The sequence below is a fragment of the Rhinoderma darwinii genome, chromosome 2 (assembly GCF_050947455.1).
Source record: "Rhinoderma darwinii isolate aRhiDar2 chromosome 2, aRhiDar2.hap1, whole genome shotgun sequence".
NCBI classification, from domain to species: Eukaryota; Metazoa; Chordata; class Amphibia; order Anura; family Rhinodermatidae; genus Rhinoderma; species Rhinoderma darwinii.
Window position 1 is genome coordinate 396,515,770 of NC_134688.1, and position 25,112 is coordinate 396,540,881.

Genomic DNA, 25,112 nt, shown 5'->3' on the forward strand with positions numbered 1-25,112 from the left:
TTTAGGGTCGCTTAGAAATGTCCTTATTTTTGAAAGAAAAGCACAGTTTTTTTCAATGAAGATAACACTAAATTAATCAGAAATACACTCTATACATTGTTAATGTGCTAAATTACTATTCTAGCTGCAAACGTCTGGTTTTTAATGCAATATCTACATAGGTGTTTAGAGGCCCATTTCCAGCAACCATCACTCCAGTGTTCTAATGGTACATTGTGTTTGCTAACTGTGTTAGAAGGCTAATGGATGATTAGAAAACACTTGAAAACCCTTGTGCAATTATGTTAGCACCGCTGTAAACAGTTTTGCTGTTTAGAGGAGCTATAAAACTGACCTTCCTTTGAGCTAGTTGAGAATCTGGAGCATTACATTTGTGGGTTCGATTAAACTCTCCAAATGGCTAGAAAAAGAGAGCTTTCATGTGAAACTCGACAGTCTATTCTTGTTCTTAGAAACGAAGGCTATTCCATGCGAGAAATTGCCAAGAAACTGAAGATTTCCTACAACGGTGTGTACTACTCCCTTCAGAGGACAGCACAAACAGGTTCTAACCAGAGTAGAAAGAGAAGTGTGAGGCCCCGCTGCACAACTGAGCAACAAGACAAGTACATTAGAGTCTCTAGTTTGAGCAATAGACGCCTCACAAGTCCTCAACTGGCAGCTTCATTAAATAGTACCCGCAAAACGCCAGTGTCAACGTCTACAGTGAAGAGGCGACTCCGGGATGCTGGCATTCAGGGCAGAGTGGCAAAGAAAAAGCCATATCTGAGACTGGCTAATAAAAGGAAAAGATTAATATGGGCAAAAGCACACAGACATTGGACAGAGGAAGATTGGAAAAAAGTGTTATGGACAGACGAATCGAGGTTTGAGGTGTTTGGATCACACAGAAGAACATTTGTGAGACGCCGAACAACTGAAAAGATGCTGGAAGAGTGCCTAATGCCATCTGTCAAGCATGGTGGAGGTAATGTGATGGTCTGGGGTTGCTTTGGTGCTGGTAAAGTGGGAGATTTGAACAAGGTAAAAGGGATTTTGAATAAGGAAGGCTATCACTCTATTTTGCAACGCCATGCTATACCCTGTGGACAGCGCTTGATTGGAGCCAATTTCATCCTACAACAGGACAATGACCCAAAGCACACCTCCAAATTATGCAAGAACTATTTAGGGAAGAAGCAGGCAGCTGGTATTCTATCTGTAATGGAGTGGCCAGCGCAGTCACCAGATCTCAACCCCATAGAGTTGTTGTGGGAGCAGCTTGACCGTATGGTACGCAAGAAGTGCCCATCAAGCCAATACAACTTGTGGGAGGGGCTTCTGGAAGCATGGGGTGAAATCTCTCCCGATTACCTCAGCAAATTAACAGCTAGAATGCCAAAGGTCTGCAATGCTGTAATTGCTGCAAATGGAGCATTCTTTGACGAAAGCAAAGTTGAAGGTGAGATTTATTATTTAAAATAAAAATCATTATTTCTAACCTTGTCAATGTCTTGATTATATTTTCTATTCATTTTGCAACTCATTTGATAAATGTAAGTGTGAGTTTTCATGGAAAACACAAAATTGTCTGGGTGACCCCAAACTTTTGAACGGTAGTGTATGCGGGTCCCACACCTATCTCTAGAACAGTGCCCCCTAAACCCCGTTCTACTTTTGTGTTCCCGCTGAGGCTTGAGATTTCAGACCATGTAAGTAGAAAAGAGCGTAGTTCGCTGAGCTACGCTATTTGTGTAACTCCCATAGTGAATGGTAGTTACGTAAAAAGCCTACCATGCGAGATACACGGATTTATACTTACATGATTTGAGATCTAAAGTGGCAGCGGGAACAAATCAAGTTAGAACAGGGTTTAGGGGGCACCATTCTAAAGATCGGTGCGGGTCCCAGAGGTGAGACCCGCATATATCTGATATTTATGACATATCCTGTGGATATGCCATAAATGTCCCTGATGGGAAAACTCCTTTAAGGCGCTAAATATGTCTCTTACATTGCAGCGTGATTGTGCGAAGGAAGCCTAATGTGATGTTATAGTCAGAAACAGGTTTTTTTCTGGCCTTTTAAACTGCACTTTCAAAAGTAATTTTTTTTTCTTCTTTAATATTACAGCATTTTTCTAGCTTTTATTTCAGTTTTTTTTATTTTATTTTTTTGTGCCTTTTTGCACATTTTTTTTTTCTGTGGCTTTTGAAGTCTTATAGAGAAGCCAATGGGGAAAGAAAACCAAAAAACCAGCAAAAACGCCACACCCAGCACATGCTGCATTTGGAAACATTTTTACTATAGACTTTAATATAACATCTGGTTGCACAAAAAAACGCACCACAAAACGTGAATAAAATCGCCATGAAAAGGCATAAAAACGCCGCAAAACACTGTGCGTGAAACCAGCCTTAGAGAATTGCGCAACATTCTTTAACGTGGGTCTAAGGTGTAGCTTTATTTGAAACGGCTGCTTCTCTCTGATAATGAATAGCTTTTCTACACAATGTTTTTTAAGACATAAAAGGATAAAAATAAAAAATAAAAAGCCCTGCACATTTATTTAGTTAAAGTTTGTATTATTTGATGAAAAAAACACAGATTATTTCAAGTTTCTTAAGCAGGCTTGTTGTCCCTTTATTACACAATGTGCACAATTGATGTATATTGTCCCTCTTGTGTACTGCAAAATACCTCAGATGTGCCATTGTCAACACTTAAGAAACGTGATTCATACCACTAAATCTGGAGTCCCTACTGCCTGTGTTGTCTTTGTTAAGCAGGAGTCCCTAACGGAGCTGTAACAAAAGCAACACAGCATTCAATATTTTCATATTTGTTATTGTGCTTTTTACAAGACAAAATCTAGAGGTAGCAGTACGCAACAAAGCAATTTGCGTTTCGTGCAAGTCCAGTCTCCAAAGAGAAACACTGCATTTTTGGAATACTATTTTTCAAGCATTATCTGTTTCTATTCTATCGTCAATTTAAACATTTCACTATTGTGTGCGGATAAATGGCTGGCGGCAAAACTAATGCTGCTAAATAAGTATGCTGACCCATAAATAAACATCATGGATAGTCATTTAAAGTCATAGCAATGCTAAAACTTAAATGGTGTGTGTGTGTGTGTGTGTGTGTGTGTGTGTGTGTGTGTGTGTGTGTGTGTGTGTGTATATATATATATATATTAATTAGTCTTCATGCACATGATGAATGTAGTAAATGAGCAAGTCCTAAATGTTATACAAATTCAATGCCCCCTTACCTATAATGAAGTGAGCAAATTTCACATACTGTAGCTTGCTTCTGCTATTAAACTGGCTTCACGACTGATCAAATGTTCATATGATTACTTACACAATAGGACTTTCCCTTTTTTCAACATTTTTATGCTTGGCGGGGTTCCCATGTTGCGGTCAAAATGCGTTTTTTACTGCAAACAGCGGCAAAACCGATTCGATTTACCACATTTTTCTCGAAGTCACAGCAAAATATCATGCTTTTGCCGCAAAAAAAAAAAAACACACAAAGAAAAAATTGGGACCATGACGTGTGAACCTTGCCTTAGATTCCTAGTTAATGTTACTTCCTTTTTAACACCGGTCAGTTACAGATGGAAGTCAATATCGAAAGTGTTATTTACATAAAAGCAGCAAGGGAACAGGTTGAGTGGAAGTGGCAAAGATGCCAAGTGCTGGCTGGTGTTCGTACATTGTATTGCACACCTACATGCGTTCTATAAAAGACTGGAAAACGGATGACCGCATGGTTGGTGAACAGGTAAATAAGTCGTAATTGGGAATAAAATGGAGTTTGGTCTCCAAAATATCAAAACATTCAAATTATGCTAAATATATGTGGAAATTCTTTCTTTCCACTCAAGCTCAGATGTGTCCACCCCTTACCTTCGCTTTAAATATGGTTAAAGACTAGAATTTCTCCCAAAACCAATTACATTATTGCGACAAGCTAGCAAAATCCTTGACAGGCTGAAATTCACACCAAAACCCCTTTGTGTAACCGCACACATGTACGTATAACAAACGTAGTACATAAAAACAGTATTACAAAATCTAATTTTGTTTTTTCCTATGCTGGTCATGTGCCACAGGTTTTACGATATGTTGAGATAAGAGGAAAGGTTAGGTAGCAATATTCAATACACATGAAGGAAAACACGTCCTTATGTGCATCCCATCATGCAACGCTGGGTAGCACCTCAGTCAGGGAGATGTCATCACGATTGCGCAATCAGTTGGCAAGGCATTGAGATTTTCTCATTTGGTTCCAATGGTGGAAAGGGCACTTCAAAGGCTAGAGCCTAGTGCAGTTACCACATAACAGCAGTACAATCGGCTAGAAAGATCTATACATAAAAACACACTAAGGCTACGTTCACATCTCGCTTTGTGCACACGGTGGTACACGACGACATATGCGTTTTTAAAGTTACAAAAACGTATGCATTTGTAACATATGCTTATGATTTTGTAGTATATGTCATATGTTTTTATACGATTGTGTCCGTTCTTACTTCTAAAAACCTACACTTTTTTTTGTTCTTGAGCTAAATCAATCTTTGTAAAGTCAAGATTTCGCATATATGGTGACATAAACCCTACGTTTGCATACGTAAAACATATGCGTTTAAGATTGCATACGTCGCCATTGACTTCAATACAATAAAACCGGATACGTTCGTGTGATATGCGTTTTGGAAAAGTACTGAAAAGCAGAGTAGACTACGCTTTTCAGGACATGGGGGGAAAAAAAAAAAAAAAAGGATAGAACCTAAGCACACAAAACGTACACACAAGCTACACCATTGGGGCATCCGCCCTGAGCATAGAAATCAAAATACACGCTGTGGTACATGTTTTACTACATCAGACCTACAGTAAAAGCCGGATGCGAACTTCGCTTAATACTGTAGCAAATTGTAAGCAAAATCATAATAGCAAAGTGAAAAAAAAACAAAACTTACTTTCCAGCCATTTTAGCAAGTTCGCACCAGTCTCTTCGGACGATGTCGAGACCTTTCAGTTCCTGTTTGGTTGTAAACTTCCCATCGGCAGTAGGCTCGACTATTAGTGCAGCATATTTCTTTTTCTTTAACAGCAGAAGTGACTTAAAGATGCCGTCAATATCAATCTCCAGCAGCTTGTAGGATTTATTTATTTCACTTTTAACCTAGTAAAGAAGAGACAATGACTATTTACAAAGACTAGATTATTATTATTATTATAAGATGAAAGGAATATGCCGTAAAAGTGTTCAAACAAACCCATCCAAAAAGCCTAAAACGGGCAGATCACATGAATACAATAGGGATCATTTTCAAAGTTTACAAGACAAGAGAATTAACAAGGTTGTCCCATAATGAAATATTACATTTCTCTCATATTTTTATACTGGAATAACAAACAAATGCTGGTGTGTTTGCAGTTACACCCCTCCTGCTGTTCTATTGATCCCCTCTAAAAAAAACATCCACCTAATGTGGCAAGTGCCGCCTGACAAATATCCCCGGTAGCTCAGCCCCACCACCCGGATGGTTTTGTACATGGGCGGAGGAGTGATTCCAGCCAACAGGAGTCGGCACACTGGAAGCAGATTCATCAAGAGTAATCATTGTATAATGAAAACAAGTACAGCCGTTTCTTTCAATTCTCCACCATGTTGAAGATGCTTACTCACCGTGAAAAGTAATGTTCCTATACAGAGACTGAAATCCAGTACAGAACTTCACTCCTGACAACTTGCTATGATGGTATCCAGTCTAGGCAGCACAACATCTCTCTCCTGTCCAGAATTTGCTACATTGTATCAGTGTTTGTATCAGCCTAGGGCCCAAGCTGTTAGTGGACATGGACAGGGCTGTATAATGCGCTCTAAGTTCCTAGTTGTACAGAACCTTAAAGGGGGTTTTCCCATCAGGGACATTTATAACATATCCTGTGGATATGTCATAAATGTCCCAAATGGGAAAACCCCTTTAACATAGCTCCAGCAAAAGAAAACTTTCCATGTTTCATCAGATGCTGCAGTATAAATGGATTCTTCCCTTGAAGCAGTGACATACAGACACACCTTACGGCAGCACAAGGAGCGCGTATGGCTTCATGGCATTAGAAATCTGAGTGCCGGCGTGAAGAATCCACACACCATGCTGTGTGCATGATGCTTTAAGCTCACAGAGATTTGGACAAACTGGGCATAATTGTGGCAAACTCACATTTCTCTCATGTCTTCCTACAGCTGAGAGTGCGCTGCCTAGACTTGACATAACTGTAGAAAGCAGTGAAAAGTCGAAAGTCTATTTAGATTTCAGTCTCTGGATATAAAGAGGAATGTTCAGGCAACTAGAGATCATTAGTATGGTCAGGAATTAAAATAAAAAATCTATTATAAAGTTGCACATTTCATTATACAACAATCCTCTTTTTTTTTTTTTTTTTTAACATGAGACCGGAAAATCCCTCTAAAGAGAACCTCTCACTTCCCCAGACCTGTGCAGCCGAGTGCACCATCTTATAGGTTCTGCTGCACAGACCCTGGGACACTTTGAATTAGCGGTGTAGTCTCCACCATTCTGGGGATATTGGTGCCAGTTTTATTGGCACCCGATATGTAAATTAGACCCTGTTTGGCCAGTGGGGCGTTCCTGTATATGGAAAGGGCGGGGGGCGGAGGGGGGGGATAGTCAGAGCTCTGACACGGTGAAATCAGCTGCTGACCTTGTCAAAGTGGCTTCTGTCCTGTGATCTCTCTCGCGAGATCACATAGTCCTCTCATCGCTTGCTGACAGTAGCAGGAGAGAAAAGAGGAGAGGTATCGCACGCACGCAGCAGAGAGATCACAAAGCAGAAGCCTCTCAGCCGCACAGGTCTGGGGTAGGGAAAAGTTCTCTTTAAGAAGGACCAGTTAAAGAGGCTCTGTCACCAGATTTTGCAACCCCTATCTGCTATTGCAGCAGATAGGCGCTGCAATGTAGATTACAGTAACGTTTTTATTTTTAAAAAACGAGCATTTTTGGCCAAGTTATGACCATTTTTGTAATTATGCAAATGAGGCTTGCAAAAATCCAAGTGGGTGTGTTTAAAAGTAAAAGTCCAAGTGGGTGTGTATTAGGTGCGTACATCGGGGCGTTTTTAATACTTTTACTAGCTGGGCGCTCTGAAGAGAAGTAACATCCTCTTCTCTTCAGAACGCCCAGCTTCTGGCAGTGCAGATCTGTGACGTCACTCACAGGTCCTGCATCGTGACGGCCACATCGGCACCAGAGGCTACAGTTGATTCTGCAGCAGCATCAGCGTTTGCAGGTAAGTCGATCTTACCTGCAAACGCTGATGCTGCTGCAGAATCAACTGTAGCCTCTGGTGCCGATGTGGCCGTCACGATGCAGGACCTGTGAGTGACGTCACAGATCTGCACTGTCAGAAGCTGGGCGTTCTGAAGAGAAGAGGATGTTACTTCTCTTCAGAGCGCCCAGCTAGTGTAAGTATTAAAAACGCCCCGATGTACGCACATAATACACACCCACTTGGACGTTTACTTTTAAACACACCCACTTGGACTTTTGCAAGCCTCATTTGCATAATTACAAAAATGGTCATAACTTGGCCAAAAATGCTCGTTTTTTAAAAATAAAAACGTTACTGTAATCTACATTGCAGCGCCTATCTGCTGCAATAGCAGATAGGGGTTGCAAAATCTGGTGACAGAGCCTCTTTAAAAGCCAAATAACTAACTATGTTCAACAGAGCATCCTCCCTCTATTAAACCGCCCAGTAGTCACTAATAATGGAATTGCCTGGTGTAAATGCATATAAATCTTTTCAGGAACAAACTAAATATTAATAGAACAGCTACAAATTAGGCTTAAAACAGTTTAAAACAACTATTTAAGGCCTCATGCACACGACCGTGCATTACAGTCCGCATACTACCTGCAATTGCAGATAGGATAGAACGTGTCCTATACTATGGACCAATGCACACGACGACCATGGTTCCCACGGTCCGTGCACTGGCCGGGAGCCGGGACCGCAAAAAAAATAATGCAAGTCATTTTACGGGCCGCATTTGCGGTCTGGGCTCTTTAAAGTCAATGCACAGCTTGTGTGTGCACGGTCTGTGATTGCCGTAATAACGGACATGCACACCGCTACAGTAGTGCGCATGAGGCCTAAAGAAAAAAAAAAATGTTAGGTCCCTTGCATGAGACCATAGTTTTCTTTAATTATGGATCCGTAATTACAGATAAAATTGCGGACCCATTAATTTCTATTGGCCACGGACTGCTTTCCATATATTTACGGACGTGTCTCCGTGTCGTAGAAATGACCCGCAAAATATAGAACATGTCCCTTCCTTGTCCGCAATTGCGGCATGGACACGCCTATAGAAGTCTATGGGCACTTCCGCAATTGCGGACGGTTATAGATGTGTATCCGTAGCCATTTGCAGACAGTAAAAACCCTTACGGTCGTGTGAATAAAGGCTTAGATTTCAAAATTTAGCAGCACTATCCCGGAGGAGGGTCAGACATTAAAAAGGGCAAATACGAACCTTGTTCCCCAACTTGAAAACTTCTTCAAGGTTGTTAGAATTAGTGTTTATCATAATAGAATCTGTGTCGCCATATATTACTTCTAGATTCATCTAGATCATAAACAAAGACATGCAAAGTTACGAAAATCTCCTATTTGACTTAAAGAAAGCCGGTCATTAATTTTAACAAACCTAAACCGCTCTATAGGGTCTAAAGACACATTTCAGAACATATCAATGTAGATCAGTAGTAATAAAGCATTCCTTAGAAAAAGTTTTAACTGCAGATTACTCTCAAAGTGTCCACTGGGCGTTTTTTCAACAGTCAATTGTCCTGCGATCTCACCAGCAATCCCTCCCATCTAGGCTTGATAGAAATTTCTTTGCAGGGATCAGTGGATAAATGCAGGAGGCACCAGAAGTCAATCAAGTCTAGATGGGAGGGCTTGCCACCGAGATCGCAGGGAAATTACCTGCTGAACGCCCAGTGGACCTCTCAAGCGTAATTTACATCAGGCGCAGGAGTTGCTAAAAACGTTATTTTTTTTTCTAAGGCAGGTATGCTTTATTACTGCTGCAATATATGGCTATATTCTGAAATGTCTCTCTAGCCCCTATAGAGTGGTTTAGAGTAGTCAAAACTCGTGACGGCTTGCCTTGAACGTATACTTGAAGTGTAGCTAAACGTTTGATAAACTTCTGATATGTCATAGTGACATGTCAGAAGTTTGGATTAATGGGGGTCCGAGCACTGAGACCCCCACCAATCTCTAGAACGAAGCAGCTGAAGCGCTCGTGTGAGCGCTCAGCCACTTCGTGTCTGTTCGTCTTTTTCTGGAAATAAATGTATCGGAGCCCCACCAATCCAGACTTCTGACCTGTCACTATGACATATCAGAAGTTTGTCAAACGTTTAGCTACACTAAAAAAATTAGATTTGTCAGATTGGGCACAGAGAAAATTGGCAGCCCATGAAAGGTCGTCTTCATGCCTAAAGGTGTTTATACAAGTAAATAAAAGAATAGCTTGTTAAAAAGTAACTGTCAAAGATTAAATGAGGAGAAACTGCAGGAAAGATATGAATAGACCTTAATTTGCATATGGGTTTAGGCGTGCAGGAAAGATTTTTTTAAAGACTTTCAATGGCCAAAAGTGTAAAAATGTGTGCAAGTAAGGATGACAACCGTATTTATGATAGAGAAAATATATATATTTTTCTTTAGATAAAAATTGTGATATACATAGCAAACACATATAAGCATTAGTGTGTAATTGAAAAAAAGTCACCCAATATGCTGGAGTCCTCATGTGTACGATCGTCCGGACTCCGGTAGGTTTCCTTATTTCAGGTAGATCTGTGGAGAGGAATCCTGCAGAGGTTCATGTGAGAAGATTGGTGAGGCGTCTAATTGCGCCAAGTGCTGATGCGACGTTTGCTTAAAAATGGGGCAGACCCCGAAACGTCACATCAGCACTTGGCGCAACTAGACGCCTCACCGGTCTTCTCACGTGAACCTCTGAAGAAAAATATATATTTTTTTCTATCTTAAATATGGTTGTCATCCGTGTCATACTTGCGTGCATTTTTACGCTTTTGAGTAACTGCAGGAACCACGTATACTATAAAGAATTACAATTATTACAAGTCTAGCTGCTCCTGCTACTAAATTCTTATGATCAATCACAATTGTTGTCTTAGATTCTCTACAAGTCTTACAGTTTTGCACTTCTCAAGGTTTTTACCAAGCACAATAACGCGGGTCACAGGTTTTTTTTTTTTAATGTAATGTAATTTTATCATTTTGATGAGCACACCTCAACTAGAAACAGATTGCTCAAAATCTTGAGTTAAAAAACAAAAAAAACACAAATTACCGTATATATATTCGCTTTCTGTTCAAGAGTCAACACACGACCGCCAAACCACAGAAGAAGTGCGTATTTTATGCTCAGAATAGTATATAATGCTGAAACTATTTAGCCGAAGATGAAGGGAGCCAGAAAAACAATCATAATAAACACAACACTGCAGCTCGTACAATATAGCGGAACTGCAAGTAAACTCTAATTAACACTGTTGCTAATTTGCTGGAAAGACTCGCATACAGACTTCAAGCAGCGCTCCATCATATCTGTGTTAGAGAAAGAATGAAGCTATAATCCATTAGGAAGGATTACATTGGTAAATAGGCATCCGAAGGGAACTGCTTTCCGGTTTGTTTGGGTTACAGTTTTGTAATGCACAACAACTTCGCCAGGTGCGGCCTTTTTTGTTTCGAATGTTTGTTTTTCTTGGCAGATTAAAAGTGGGGAAAAAAGGCAAAGGAAACAAACTGACACAACAAATGCAGTGTACTTACCTTCTGCACCATCTCCTTGGTATGAAGCAGAATCTGGAGGCATAAAACATGATAACATTACTGGAATCCCCATACAGCTTTACAAACTGTGATTTATTCATAATGCACTAAGCCCACTTCTCTCATAGTGAGTAATACGAATGCCTTGAATACAATTACCTTTATCCTTAAAAAAAACACCCAGTATGTTTGCTTTTTTCAGGGCGATACATTTTGTATTATTTCCGTTTATGTACATTGCTATCACATTCTGCAGCTCTAACAGACTGGACCCATATACCAAAATGTTTTGAATTAAAAGCATCTAGGAAAACAAGCTCATACAGAATGAGAATGAAAGGGACACTATACATAGAGTGGATCTTATGCAATGCGTGCCCTGTTCACATCAAGTTTTTGCCCTACGTTTATCGTGTACGCCTGGACAGCTCCCCACGTACACGCTAAAAATGTCTATGGGGCTCCATAAGCCAAGCAGAGGCCAAAACTTCGTCTTTTTTTGCCACCATCAAGCTGGTATGGCACCCAACAGAGGTATAGGTAAAATGTATACCTCGGGGAGCTTTCCCAGGGCCAAAGATCTCGAGAACAGTATCAATTAGCACTCGGCCCGGGCTTTCAACAACAGAGTCCCCGGCCAGAGCATCGGTAGAACTCTAGCTAGGGACCCCAGGACTAGAGAAGCCCTTTACTTTACTGGGATTCTGCTCCTGAAGGGAGACCGTGACGTCAGGGGCTCCTCCAGTCCCTGGCCAGAGTGCTTCCGATGCTCTGGCCGGGGACTCCATAAATTAAATCCCGACATCATTCCTTCAAGAGCGAAATCTCTGGCCAGAGCATTGCCAACATTTTGGTCGTGGATTTCGGGTTTTTAAAGATCCTAACGTCACTGTCCATTTGTTGGCAGTGACATCAAGGGCTTTCCCAAGACAGGAGTCACCAGCCAGAGCAATTCTGATGCTCTGGCCAGGGACTTTGCAGTTGAAAACCCCTGACATCACTGTCCAACGGAAACCCTTGAGCGCAAATGTGATTAGCGCATTAGTGGACTTGGTTATTCATAGACCTCTACAGTAGGGCTAGGCGATTTTCGATTTGAATCTCGATTTTCTTATTACTGTTAAATAAACTGAATTAAATACCAAGAGATCATTTCATAAATTATTTTCTTTATATAAATAACTTAACATATATTGCTATAATAATTGTACGTAACATCACAACTTTTAACCTCTGCAAATACTTGATGAGAAATACGATTGGAAAAATTTATATCTAATTGATTATAACTTGTGTGTTCCCCAGCAGCGAAAAGGTTAACAGAATCTATAATCAATGGTGTGCTGCGTGCACGAACATTCCTCTCTGCCCGTCACCACCTCAGCCGGTCTCCGAAATTGCAGGCGAGAGCAGTGTAAATTACAGCAGGGTCCGGCAGATAGCTCCGGGCGGGCACTCTGGGGCGAGATGACATTATAGTGTCTCAGGTCTGAGCAGCACCTTGTGCAGTACCAGCCCCACGATGAGGCTTTAAATTACATTAAGGCCGATTCACACGACAGTGGAAAAAAAAGGCCATTAAAAACTGATCAATTGTCAGATTTTCATATTCATTTTGCATCGGTGTCGCTAAATGGATTTTCTGTCAGGGTTTTTTTTTTTTTGTCCCAAACCCCTGAAAACACCACAGTGAGGGTAAAGCCTATCTCACAAAACAACAATGTGTGAACTACTGACATTGGTAACAATCAGTGCAATAGTACATGCACCCAACAGGTATCAGGTAAGTTAAATGGACGCTAAACTTTTCAAAACAACTTATGCTAATCTAGCAATATACCTGATTTCATCAACTTTGTAATTTACTTCGTATTAAAATGTAGTTTTATTCACGCAAATTCTGTGTGAAGTTACTGTCACTAGTTGTCTCACTTCCTATAATATATTGTCCACCTCCTGTTCTCAAGCAAAATTCATCCGTAATTACAGAATAGAGGAAACAGACTACAGGAGGTAGGGGTGTCTCTTCAAAGTCTGCCCAAAGAAGACTATGGGGAGGGAAGAGGGGAGCTGGAGCAGAGTAAGAGACACAGACGTGTTGCAGCTTTTGGTAAGAATTCTCTCTGAACCCAGTGCTGGATTCTCAGCTACACTGCTCATTATTGCTGTATAATTAGGCTCCACCCGCTAGCTTAGGGAAATCTCAAACTTAGAGATAAAGCCTGCAGAGGGGTAAAACTGCTGAAAAATGCAGAATACAAGTCATATAATGGTCAGAAATAGTGTTATTACTCGTGTACACACCTGACAGATCTTGTCACCTGAAAAGTTAGGTACGCCTGAAGCGACAACTCAGCTGCCATTATATGCTTTACTGTGTAAACCTATTTATTCTTGCAAACTTTGAATCCATTTTAAAACAGCGCCAACCCTTAAAGCGGTTGTCCAGTAGTGAGCATCAAAAAAATACACAAGTCAGTACCTATAGGTAATGCCGACCTACAATTTTTTGTTTCATCATTCTTTTTAGCTTGGTGACTACAGGCGATCTATACTGCCTATGCAGAATCTGAGATAGTCTGAGACGTACTTCCTATCTCACGATTGGTTCAGATTGCTGCTCTCTCCCCGTCCCCACTGCAGCTCTGCCTCTTCAAATTGGCTGCTATATATAAACACAAGTCTATCACAAGCTGACCAGGAAGTCAGAGCATAGAGCGCTGATTTCTATTACAGCCAGGCTGAGTTATTATAAAGCACAGATTACGAAACCAATAGTGAGAAAATATGAAAATTAGGTAGTTCTCACACATATGCTGAATTAAACGTGCCTTAGTAAGGGATAACTTTAACCCCTATCCGCACGAGTAAGTAACTATACGTCGTCACGGGAGGTTACTTCCCGCACGAGGACGTATAGTTATGGAGTTGTTTCCAGTGCACACTGTCGGCAACAGTGTTCACCGGGAAGCGGGAGGTCAGCTGTCGCAGACAGCTGACAGTCCACTCTTGCTGGCCAGCGGTCCTTTAAAAAAAAGTTAAAAAAAATGTTTTATAAAAGTGTAAAAATAAAAGTTTTCGTTTTCCTATAATAAGTCATTTATTATAGGAAAAAAATGAAACCGTTAAAAACAAAAAGTACACATATTTGGTATCACCGCATTCGTAACGACCCAAACTATGAAACTATAATGTCATTGTTTCCGCACGGTGAACGCCGCAAACAAAATAAACGGAAAACTATGACGGCATCGCTTTTTTTTAGGTCACCACCCCTCCAAAGATCTAGAATAAAAATTATCAAAAAGTCAAATTTACCCCAAAATAGTACCATTAAAAACTACAACCCGTCCCGCAAAAAACAAGACCTCCCACAGCTTTTTTGACTAAAAAATAAAAAAAAGTTACGGCTCAGAATATGGGGTCTCAGAAAATAAATTATTTTATAGAAACGTAATTTCATTGTGCAAACGCTGCAAAACTTTAAAAAAACTATATACATATGGTATCGCCGTAATCGTACCGAGCCGCAGAATAAAGTAAAACGTAATTTATTGCGCAAGGTGAAAGCTCAAAGCAATAAAGAATTTAAAACGACAAAAATCGCTGTTTTTGGTCACCTTAGCTCTAAAAAAGATATAATAAAAAGTGATCAGGAAGATGTATGTACAATAAAAAGGTACCAATAAAAGCTACAGCTCGTCTATACAAAAATAAGCCCTCACACCGCTCAGTCGACCAAAAAATAAAAAAGTTCTGGATTTCAGAATGTGATGATACAAAACAATTTATTTTTTTTTAACAAAGTCTTTTCTTTGAAAAAGTAGTAAAATATAAAAAAACTATATAAATTTGGTATCATACGCACAATAAAACTAAAGTTGTAGTTTTTACCGCACAGCGAAAGACTTAAAAACAAAACCGCAAAACAATGGAGGAATCACAGTTTTTTTCCAATTTCAGCTCGGAATTTTTTTTTCTTCAGTTTCCCAGTACATTTTGTGGTACTTTAAATGGTGTTTATAGAAACTACAACTCTTCCCGCAAAAAATAAGCCCTCACACCGCTCTATTGATGGAAAAATAAAAACATTATGGCTCTTGGAAGGCGGGGAGTGAAAAACGAAAAAGCAAAAAAGGATCAGTCCTGAAAGGGTTAATTAATTTCTAATAGAAAACCATTTATGGCCCCATATTGGGTATTGCCGTAATCGGGAGAAATTGCTTTATAAATTGCTGGGGTGCTTTTCCTCTTTTATCCCATGTGAAAATTAAAAAATGCAACATTTTAGAAGACAAAAATATTGATCTTCATTTTCACGGCCTAATTCCACTACATTCTACAAAAACCCTGTGGGGTCAAAATGCACACTACACCCCTAGAAAAATTCCTTGAGGGGTGTAGTTTCCAAAATGGGGTCACTTTTGAGGGGTTTCCACTGTTTTGGTCCCTCCGGGGCATTGCAAACCCGACATGGCACTGAAAACGAATACTGCAGTGGGACCAAACAGCAGTTTATTACCACATACGGGGTATTGCCATAATCGGGAACAATTGCTTTACAAATGTTGGGGTGCTTTTTCTCCTTAATTCCTTGTAAAAATGAAAAAATTGTGTTTCCACCGAAAAAAAGGTGATTTTCATCTTCACAGACTAATTCCACTAAATTCTGCAAAAAAACTGTGGGTTCAAAATGCTAACTATACCCCTAGAAGAATGCCTTGAGGGGTGTAGTTTCCAAAATGGGGTCACTTTTGGGGGGTTGACTGTTTAGGTACCACAAGACCACTTCAAACCTGACATGGTGCCTAAAATATATTCCTAAAAAAAGGAGGCCACAAAATTCACTAGGTGCTCCTTTGCTTCTGAGGCCTGTGCTTTAGTCAATTAGGGCACTAGAGCCACATGTGGGATATTTCTAAAAACTGCAGAATCTGGGCAATAAATATTGAGTTGCGTTTCTCTGGTAAAACCTTCTGTTACAGAATTTTTTTTATTATTACAAATGAATTTCGGCAAAAAAAAAAAGAAATTTGTCAATTTCCCCTCTACTTTGCCTTAATTCCTGTGAAACGCGTAAAGGGTTCAAATACTTTCTGAATGTAGGGTTGAATACTTTGAGGGGTGCAGTTTTCAAAATGGGGTGATTTATGGGGACTTTCTAATATAGAAGGCCCTCAAAGCCACTTCAGAACTGAACTGGTCCCTGAAAAAAATGCTAAAGTTCTAAGCCTTGTAACGTCCTAGAAAAATAAAAGGACGTGGGAAAAAAACTATGCAAACATAAAGTAGACATATGGGGGATGTTAACTAGTAACTATTTTGTGTGGTATTACTATCTGTTTTACAAGCAAATACATTTAAATTTAGAAAAATGCAAATTTTTGATAAAAGTTGATGTTTTTCACAAATAAATATTGAATTTAATCGACCAAATTTTTTCACTACCATTAAGTACATTATGTCACGAGAAAACAATCTCAGAATCGCTTGGATAGGTAAAAGCATTCCGGAGTTATTACCACATCAAGTGACACGTCAGATTTGAAAAAATCATCTGTGTCCACGAGGCCAAAACAGGCTGTGTCCTGAATGGGTTAAAGAATACCTAAATTTTCAAAATAATGCCTCATGCACACGACCGTAGCCATGTGCACAGCCGTGATTTTCGGGTCGGCCGGCAGCGGACTGTCAGCCGCAAGCAAATTGCGGGCAATGCACATGGCCGCGGCCATTATTTTCAACTACGGTCGTGTGCATGGCCCCATAGAAATGAATGGGGCCGCAATTCTCCCGTGGATTTTCGGGGGAATTGCGGCCGCAAAAGTACGTTCGTGTGCATGGGGCCTAAGCGGTCAGGTGTGTACAGGAGGAATAACACTATCTGTGGCCATTATATGACTTGTATCCTGCATTTATTTATTTTTATTTATTTTTGTTTTTCCCTTTGCAGGCTCGCTCTGTGGGTAACTGTCAGCCACAAGATGCAACACATTTATTAAGACATAAGTCTTACCAGCAGTTCGAACACGTGTGCGCGTGTGTGTTTCTGCCTGATTTCTTTTCCTGTTTCCCCCCCCCCTCCCCTCCCCTCTGCACAGTCATCTATGGGCAGTCTGTAAAGAGATGGCATTTGCTTGACATCAGGGGGTGGACAGCAGATTACCGGAGGGAAAACATCTAGTGGCAGTAATTTTATAGAAAATTTCCATGGATAACGAAAACGGAAAAAACAAAAACTGCATTTTAACTTTAAGAAAATTACAAAGTTGACACATATCAGGTACACTATTAGGTGTGCGTGCGTGCGTGCGTGCATCCAGTTCTGTCCTTCAGTGCAAGTTGAGGATCTTCTTTAAAGAGGCTCTGTCACCAGATTATAAATGCCCTATCACCTACATAATCTGATCGGCACTGTGATGTAGATAACAGCAGTGGTTTTTATTTTGAAAAACGACCATTTTTGAGCAAGTTATGAGCAATTTTAGATTTATGCTAATTCGTTTCTTAAAGACAAACTGGGCGTGTTTTTACTTTTGACCAAGTGGGTGTTGTAGAGTATAATATGACGCTGACCAAAGTAAAAACACGCCCAGTTGGTCTTTAAGAAACTAATTATAATAAATCTAAAATTGCTCATAACTTGCTCAAAAATGATCGTTTTTTCAAAATAAAAACCACTGTTATCTACATTACAGCGCCAATCAGATTATGTAGGAGATAGGCATTTATAATCTGGTGACAGAGCCTCTTTAACCATTGGTCATCAAAAATAAAGCTTCTCAGAAACATGCTACTTTAAGACCTTACCAAAATAGCTTCAAAAATAAAGGAGTGACCTCTCCTTATGTGTTAGATATCCAAAAAAGAGAACGTGAAGCAGCACTCAAATAAAGTGAATTTATTCATCCAACACGGAACCACTGGTTCCAAGTTGGATGAATAAATTCACTTTATTTGAGTGCTGCTTCACGTTCTCTTTTTGGATATATATGACAGTACAAAAAAATAAAAAAAAAATAAAAATAACAAATACCAAGAACACCAGGTATTGCACCAGTGAAAACACATCTTAGGGGGTGCATAAACATGTAGGTTGCTCGAGCTAAAACTTTGATGGAGAACACTGGGATGTGGGCGACTGATATAAAGCGCAACGTGTTCCTATGCAGAGAATGGGGAAAAAACAGAAGCAAATGATGGCGCAGCTGCCACTAAAGAACTCCAAACAAAAGGCAATGCAGATAATTGTCTAATAAGAATTTCATAAAACATTTAGCCAGAAACAAACATTTTCTTCCCATTTGTTCTCATTCAAATCTCTTGTAGTCTTCTTGCCACACATGCCTTGTATAAAATATATACGTCACCCATATTAGTAGGTAGGCTTGCAGTTTTTTCCTGTGCCTAATTTAAAGTATTGTTACTTGCTGGATGTTGCGCAGATTGATTTATTCAAGAGAACCATATGGGACTGATTGCAAAACAAATCATCACATTCAAAACTATTTATGCTCTAACAAACACCAACATTGTGCCATTTGCTCTATTGTTTGGCTGTGTGATGCCAGTTGCACAACTGAAAGAGACTGCTGCCAAACGCTTTACACTTGCTGTAAAGAATGCAAATTGAAGAGGCATGGGCAACATTATAAAATATCAAAGCGGCTTCCCATTCTGTTTTAACTTTATTAAAGGTGTTATCTACTTTAGATAATACCTTTTCATATACCCTACTAAGAAGTTCTAAAATTAACACAGGAGAGTCTTTTGTTTAGAATCCTCATCTCTTGGCTAGAGAGTGTCTCTGGAGAAACTGCCCTGTCCTGTATTACACAGACAACCCATTGATTTGAATGGACACTGGGTAATGCTTAATTTCCCCTGTGGTGGCGCTGCAGGGATATTGAACACTTTCTGCCAGGTTTCCCCACAGATTACAGCTGATCGCTGGGGGTGCCAGCAGGGGGCATATAGTGATCTACTTATTGTTAAGGGACCCTTCTAACAAGTTAGGATTGTCTTAAGTGGACAACCCATTTAAGTATTTGTACCATACAGTAGAAGTACAAGCGATAAGTTTCCGCTAAATTTAACAGCAAGAATACTGTAATCTGCTTACCATCAAAAATATTGTAACCACGACGGAAACGTGACTGGTAATATTAGAAGACAAAATGGCACCATCTTATTTTATCACTATACTTTTACAAAACAGATCTGGCATAGTTAACCCCTACCCGCACCAGGACGTAACTGTCCGTCGTTGCGGGAAGTTACTTCCCGCACGAGGACGTACAGTTACTGAGTTAATCCCGGTGCACACTGTCGGCGACAGTGTGCACCGGGAACCAGGAGGTCAGCTGTCGCCGACAGCTGACACTCCCCTCTTGCCGGTCAGCGGTCCTTTGCCGCTGATCTCGGCGCATTAACCCCTTAAATTCGGCGATCGGGTGCAATCGCCGAATTTTAGGGGTTTCTAACATATCGGCAGACCCCCGTCCGAAATCGCGGGGTCTGCCGATAGTTAGTATGGCAAACGAAAGCCAAACAATGGCTTCCGGGTCTGCCATGGGCGGAAGCCCATCAGGACCAACCTTCGGCTGGTCCTGATAGGCTTCCTGTCAGAGTGACAGAAAGTCACTGTGCCGTTCCCGATGCACACTGTCGGCGACAGTGTGCATCGGGAACTTGGAGATCAGCTGTCCCCGACAGCTGACACTCTCCAGTGTTGCCGATCAGCGGCTCATCGCCGCTGATTTCGGCAATTAACCCGTTACATGCGGGGCTCGATTGCGATCTCCGCATGTAGCGGGTTTGTAGCGCATCAGCAGCCCCCATGCAATCGTGGGGGTTTCTGATGCTTGTGATGACACCAGGGGGCCAGACAATGGCCCCCAAGTCTGCCATGTATGTCAGCCTATGAGGATCAGCCTCTGCTGATCCTCGTAGACCAACTGTCAGAGTGACTGTGACGTCACGCTGACAGTTGGAATACATTACACTACCTAGGTAGTGTAATGTATTCTAGCAGCGATCAGAGCTGCAGGTCAAAAATATAAAGTGTAAAAAGTAAAATAAAAGTTAATAAACAAAAATATAAAGTGTAAAAAGTAAAAAAAAGTGAATAAAAATGTTTTATAAAAGTGTAAAAATAAAAAGGTTTTGTTTTCCTATAATAAGTCATTTATTATAGGGAAAAAATGAAAACGTTAAAAAAAAGTACACATATTTGGTATCGCCGCGTTCGTAACGACCCAATCTATGAAACTATAATGTTAATTTTTCCGCACGGTGAACGCCGCAAACAAAATAAACGGAAAACTGTCAGCATCGCTATTTTTTGGTCCCCACCCCTCCCAAGATATAGAATAAAAAGTGATCAAAAAGTCGCATTTACCCCAAAATGGTACCAATAAAAACTACAACCCGTCCCGCAAAAAACAAGACCTCCCACAGCTTTTTTGATGAAAAAATAAAAAAGTTACGGCTCAGAATAGCGTGTCCCAGAAAATAAATAATTTTATAGAAACTTAATTTTATTGTGCAAACGCTGCAAAACTTAAAAAAAAACTATACACATATGGTATCGGCGTAATCGTACCGACCGGCAGAATAAATTAAAACGTAATTTATTGCGCACGGTGAACGCTGTAATAAATAAAGAATTTAAAGCGCCAAAATCGCTGTTTTTTGGTCACCCTAGCTCTAAAAAAGATCCTGAGGGGCCAAAATGCTCACTATACCACTAGAAAAATTCCTTGAGGGGTGTAGATTCCAAAATGGGGTCACTTTTGGCGGGTTTCCACTGTTTTGGTCCCTCCGGGGCGTTGCAAACCCGACACGGCACTGAAAACCAATCCAGCAAAATCTGCGCTCCAAAATCCAAAAGGCGCTCCCTCCCTTCTGAGCCCTGCTGTGGGTCCAAACATCAGTTTACGACCACATATGGGGTATTGCCGTAATCGGGAGAAATTGCTTTACAAATTTTGGGGTGCTTTTTCTCCTTTATTCCTTGTAAAAATTCTATGTTTCCACAGAAAAATAGGTGATTTTCATCTTCACAGACTAATTCCACTAAATTCTGCAAAAAAACTATGGGGTCAAAATTCTAACTATACCCCTAGAAAAATGCCTTGAGGGGTGTAGTTTCCAAAATGGGGTCACTTTGGGGGGGTTTCGGCTGTTTAGGTACCACAAGACCTCCTCAAACCTGACATGGTGCCTAAAATATATTCCTAAAAAAAGGAGGCCCCGAAATCCACTAGGTGCTCCTTTGCTTCTGAGGTCCGTGTTTCAGTCCATTAGGACACTAGGGCCACATGTTGGATATTTCTAAAATCTGCAGAATCTGGGCAATAAATATTGAGTTGCGTTTCCCTGGTAAAACCTTCTGTGTTACAGATTTTTTTTTATTACAAATGAATTTCGGCAAAAAAAATGAAATTTGTAAATTTCAGCTCTACTTTGCCTTAATTCCTGTGAAACGCCTAAAGGGTTAAAATATTTTCTGAATGTGGTTTTGAATACCTTGAGGGGTACAGTTTTCAAAATGGGGTGATTTATGGGGACTTTCTAATATAGAAGGCCCTCAAAGCCACTTCAGAACTGAACTGGTCCCTGAAAAAATAGCCTTTTGAAATTTTATTGAAAATATGAGAAATTGCTGCTAAAGTTCTAAGCCTCGTAACGTCCTAGAAAAATAAAAGTACGTGAAAAAAAATGATGCAAACATAAAGTAGACATATGGGGGGATGTTAACTAGTAACTATTTTGTGTGGTATTACTATCTGTTTCACAAGCAAATACATTTAAATTTAGAAAAATGCTAATTTTTGCAAATTTTTGCTAAAATTTTAAGTTTTTCACAAATAAATATTGAATTTATCGACCAAATTTTTTCACTAACATAAAGTACAATATGTCACGAGAAAACAATCTCAGAATCGCTTGGATAGGTAAAAGCATTCCGGAGTTATTACCACATCAAGTGACATGTCAGATTTGAAAAAATCATCTGTGTCCACAAGGCCAAAACAGGCTGTGTCCTAAAGGGGTTAAGTCTCCTGGATGTTAGGCAAAACATTACTGTAAACAATGCAAAACGGTATAAAAAAAAAACTAAATAGAAAAAAGATGCATTGTTTAGCAGATCAGTAGGGGAAAAAATGGTGACAGGTTCACTTTAAAGAGGACCGGTCATCTCTCCCTACAAGTCTTTGCAAATGTATTCACCATGAAATTTGTTGTGCCGTTCCACTGCTATTCGTTCTGGAAATTAATAAATTCACAACTAGGTGTTATCATTCCCCATACAGATACTGTCCAATCAGCTGAATCCTGATGGACCCTACTGACTAAAAAAAAAGGGCCAGTCAAGTTTCCACTATGGTTCCAGTATTTGAGGACCAGAATAGCGTTGCAGACTGCGGTATTGACATAAAAAATACCAGAACTTAATGTTTGTTAAATGCTTACTTAAATTTGCACATAAAAATACTAGATGCCCTCTCGGTAGTAGTCCTGGCAGACCAGCTTCCCACTCTAATTGTCACGAGATAAGGAGTCGCTTGGTAGTCATGCAATTAGCCCAAAAGCTGTAAATAGACAGGGTGGCATTGCAGCAAGCACACTTTGTTTTGGCAAAATAAAATGTAACCATCATTGTTTAGGGCACCTGTGGTTTGGAAAAAACCCTAGAAATAGTGCGGCTTTGTGCCGCAGAATGTGCATAGGATTTTGAAAAACCCTGTTCACTGCGGTAAAATACCACACAGGTTTGATTTTCTGCTTTATAGATGAAAAATATGGCAGAGAAAATGAAGACCACTAAAGCTGTAGTCCAGGAACTCAAAATTATAGTTGTACTCTTTCACAGAACGCTAAAGTTTATCCTTCAGGCTTTCAACATGTAGGGTAGAAATCACCAAAAAAACAATCAACAAGGATGGTTAAAAGTAGATTAATTAGGTACCACACACGTGGTCAGCCATAGGTGGGCTTTAAATGGGCCAGAAGTGCTATGACAGCAATTCATTTAGCACCAGTGACAGCCTAGGTCTCGCCAATGACAGACACACATCTAATTCTATCCAATCTGACAGAGGATCACTTGGAAGTGGCGACAGCTAGCTGCTGAGGGGGTTATAAACGGCTTGCTAGCTTCATTAATAAGTGAACTTTTCAGTTCTCTCATTTCACAGCAACACCTGCATATTCATCTTTCCACCGTCAATTGGATGACGGAATTTCGCCCCCTCCTCCTACTTCAAGCATATTTAAAAAAAATGTGCCAACTTAAAGTAAAAAAAAAAAAAAAGATAAAAAAATAAAAATAAACTTTATGCTTAATTTTTTTTCCCTCCTTAACAAAGTACAGCTGTTGAGAATAATTGTTCAAGATCTTACCCTGTAATGTCAACTGCAGCAGAACAAAGAGTATTTAATTAGCAAATCTATTCAGTAATTCAACACCTATTATATCAAATGCCTTCGTGATTTTATTCAGGATAATTGGCTAAGAGGGTTATTACTGACATTCAGATGGAATTTAAAATTCTTCCACGAGTCGAGTCATAATAGCAGTAATGATCTCCCCAATCAGGAGATTGTGTGTCACACAAGGCTCTCCGGCATAGCAGCAGAGCCCATTTCCTGACTTCTTAATTCCCGGCCTCAGCTCAGTGAGGGCTCTTCATGCCGATATTTCATTCTGTGATGCAGCTTTAATGGGACTCTATTAAAACACGCAGAACAAAAAAGGCGACAATTTTATTCTTTTTTTTTTTTTTATTCTCCCCCATGCCTGCGTGTTACAGAGTGACAGCACTACCGTCATATCAATCAGAAAAGAGTTTCTGATAGATGCAATAAAGGTCCATGTGCTGAGGGGGCAGGGGATGTCTAGAATTAAAAACAGCAGGGACTTAGCTTACTTTTGCACCCATTGCCTAAATTAAAACATAGGATTTGCCAAAGTTTTGGTTTTTTCGCGTTTAAAAACACACAGCTTTTACGTGGGCTTCTAAAGACCATACAGCACAAAGAACCATCAAAAACGGTAGAGTCCTGTTTAACAAGTAACGTCAGGCATACTTCTGGCAGTTTACCAATGCCTTGACATAAATATACAGACAACAAACAACCTATATAAGAGAGTGTAACATAAGCAATACTACATACATGCGATAGTCAAGTCCTATCTACATCCCAGCTTTTTCTGGAGTGGAGTTCGGATCTCTATGGAAACAAGAGACCCTCGATATGTAAAACAGAACGTGCTGGGCATGCGCACTAGGCATTCCAAGATTCTGACTACACTATTGCTTCCGGCAAAACGACAGGTCCGGTGCACAACAGACAAAAACGGAAACCATGGGCACCGGATCCGTCACCATTGAAATCAATGGTGATGGAAACTGAAACCTCTGGTTTCCGTTCGTGTCCGTTTGTGTCTGTTCAGGGTCCCGTTCTGACGGAAAGCTCAGACGGAACGTCAGAACGGGACCCCAACGCAGATGTGAACGAAGCCTTATGCATTACATTTAAACAGGTCCATTTTTTTCTGCATATGCGCAGACTAAAAACGAACGCAATTAAGATGCAAAGATATAAACAGATCCATTAAAAACGGAGTATAACGGATGACAAACGGACAGAAGTGTCAGTTTTTTTTTTTTTACGGATCCGGTCAACTGATCCGTCAAAAAAACAAAACATTTTACCTTCCGTTGCATTTAGTCAGTCTGTCTATTTTTTTTAATTTCAACGGTTCCGCTAAAATAGATGCAACAACGCAGATGTGAACGAAGCCGTAGCTTGCCATGCTACGCTATTCCGTAGCTCCCATTCACTTCTATGGGAGTTGCGGAAACAGCGTAGCTCAGTGTGCTCTGCTGTTTCTGTAACTCCCGACCACCTAACCAGGATGTGACCGGGAGACAGTGGGAGAAAAGTAAGCTAGAACGGGGTTTAGGGGACCCGCATCTATCGGACTTTTATGGCATATCCTGTGGACATGCCATATATGTCCACGATGGGAAAATCCCTTTAAGGTAAGGGATTACATATTTTTTTTCCCAGCATGGTAACGGATTTAAAAAAAAAAGAAAAAAAGAAAAAAAAAAAAAAAGAATGGCCCCTTATTAAAGATCAGAAAAACTCCTCTTTTTAGCTTAGCACTGCTTCAGAGGGAACAGACACTAATGAACA

The 25,112-nt window shown here is 40.2% G+C and overlaps 1 protein-coding gene across 3 annotated transcripts in view; it reads right to left on the minus strand.

Annotated features, from left to right (window-relative positions):
- Positions 1-25,112, minus strand: part of POLA1 (DNA polymerase alpha 1, catalytic subunit) — a 335,037-nt gene that overhangs the window by 216,802 nt on the left and 93,123 nt on the right. For all 3 annotated transcript variants that reach the window (XM_075854008.1, XM_075854007.1, XM_075854009.1), the window contains exons 26-28: positions 10,902-10,934; positions 8,560-8,652; positions 4,973-5,178 (exon numbers count right to left, since the gene is read on the minus strand). In XM_075854008.1, the coding sequence (XP_075710123.1) occupies positions 4,973-5,178; positions 8,560-8,652; positions 10,902-10,934 (332 nt within the window). The remainder of the gene's footprint in view (positions 1-4,972; positions 5,179-8,559; positions 8,653-10,901; positions 10,935-25,112) is intronic.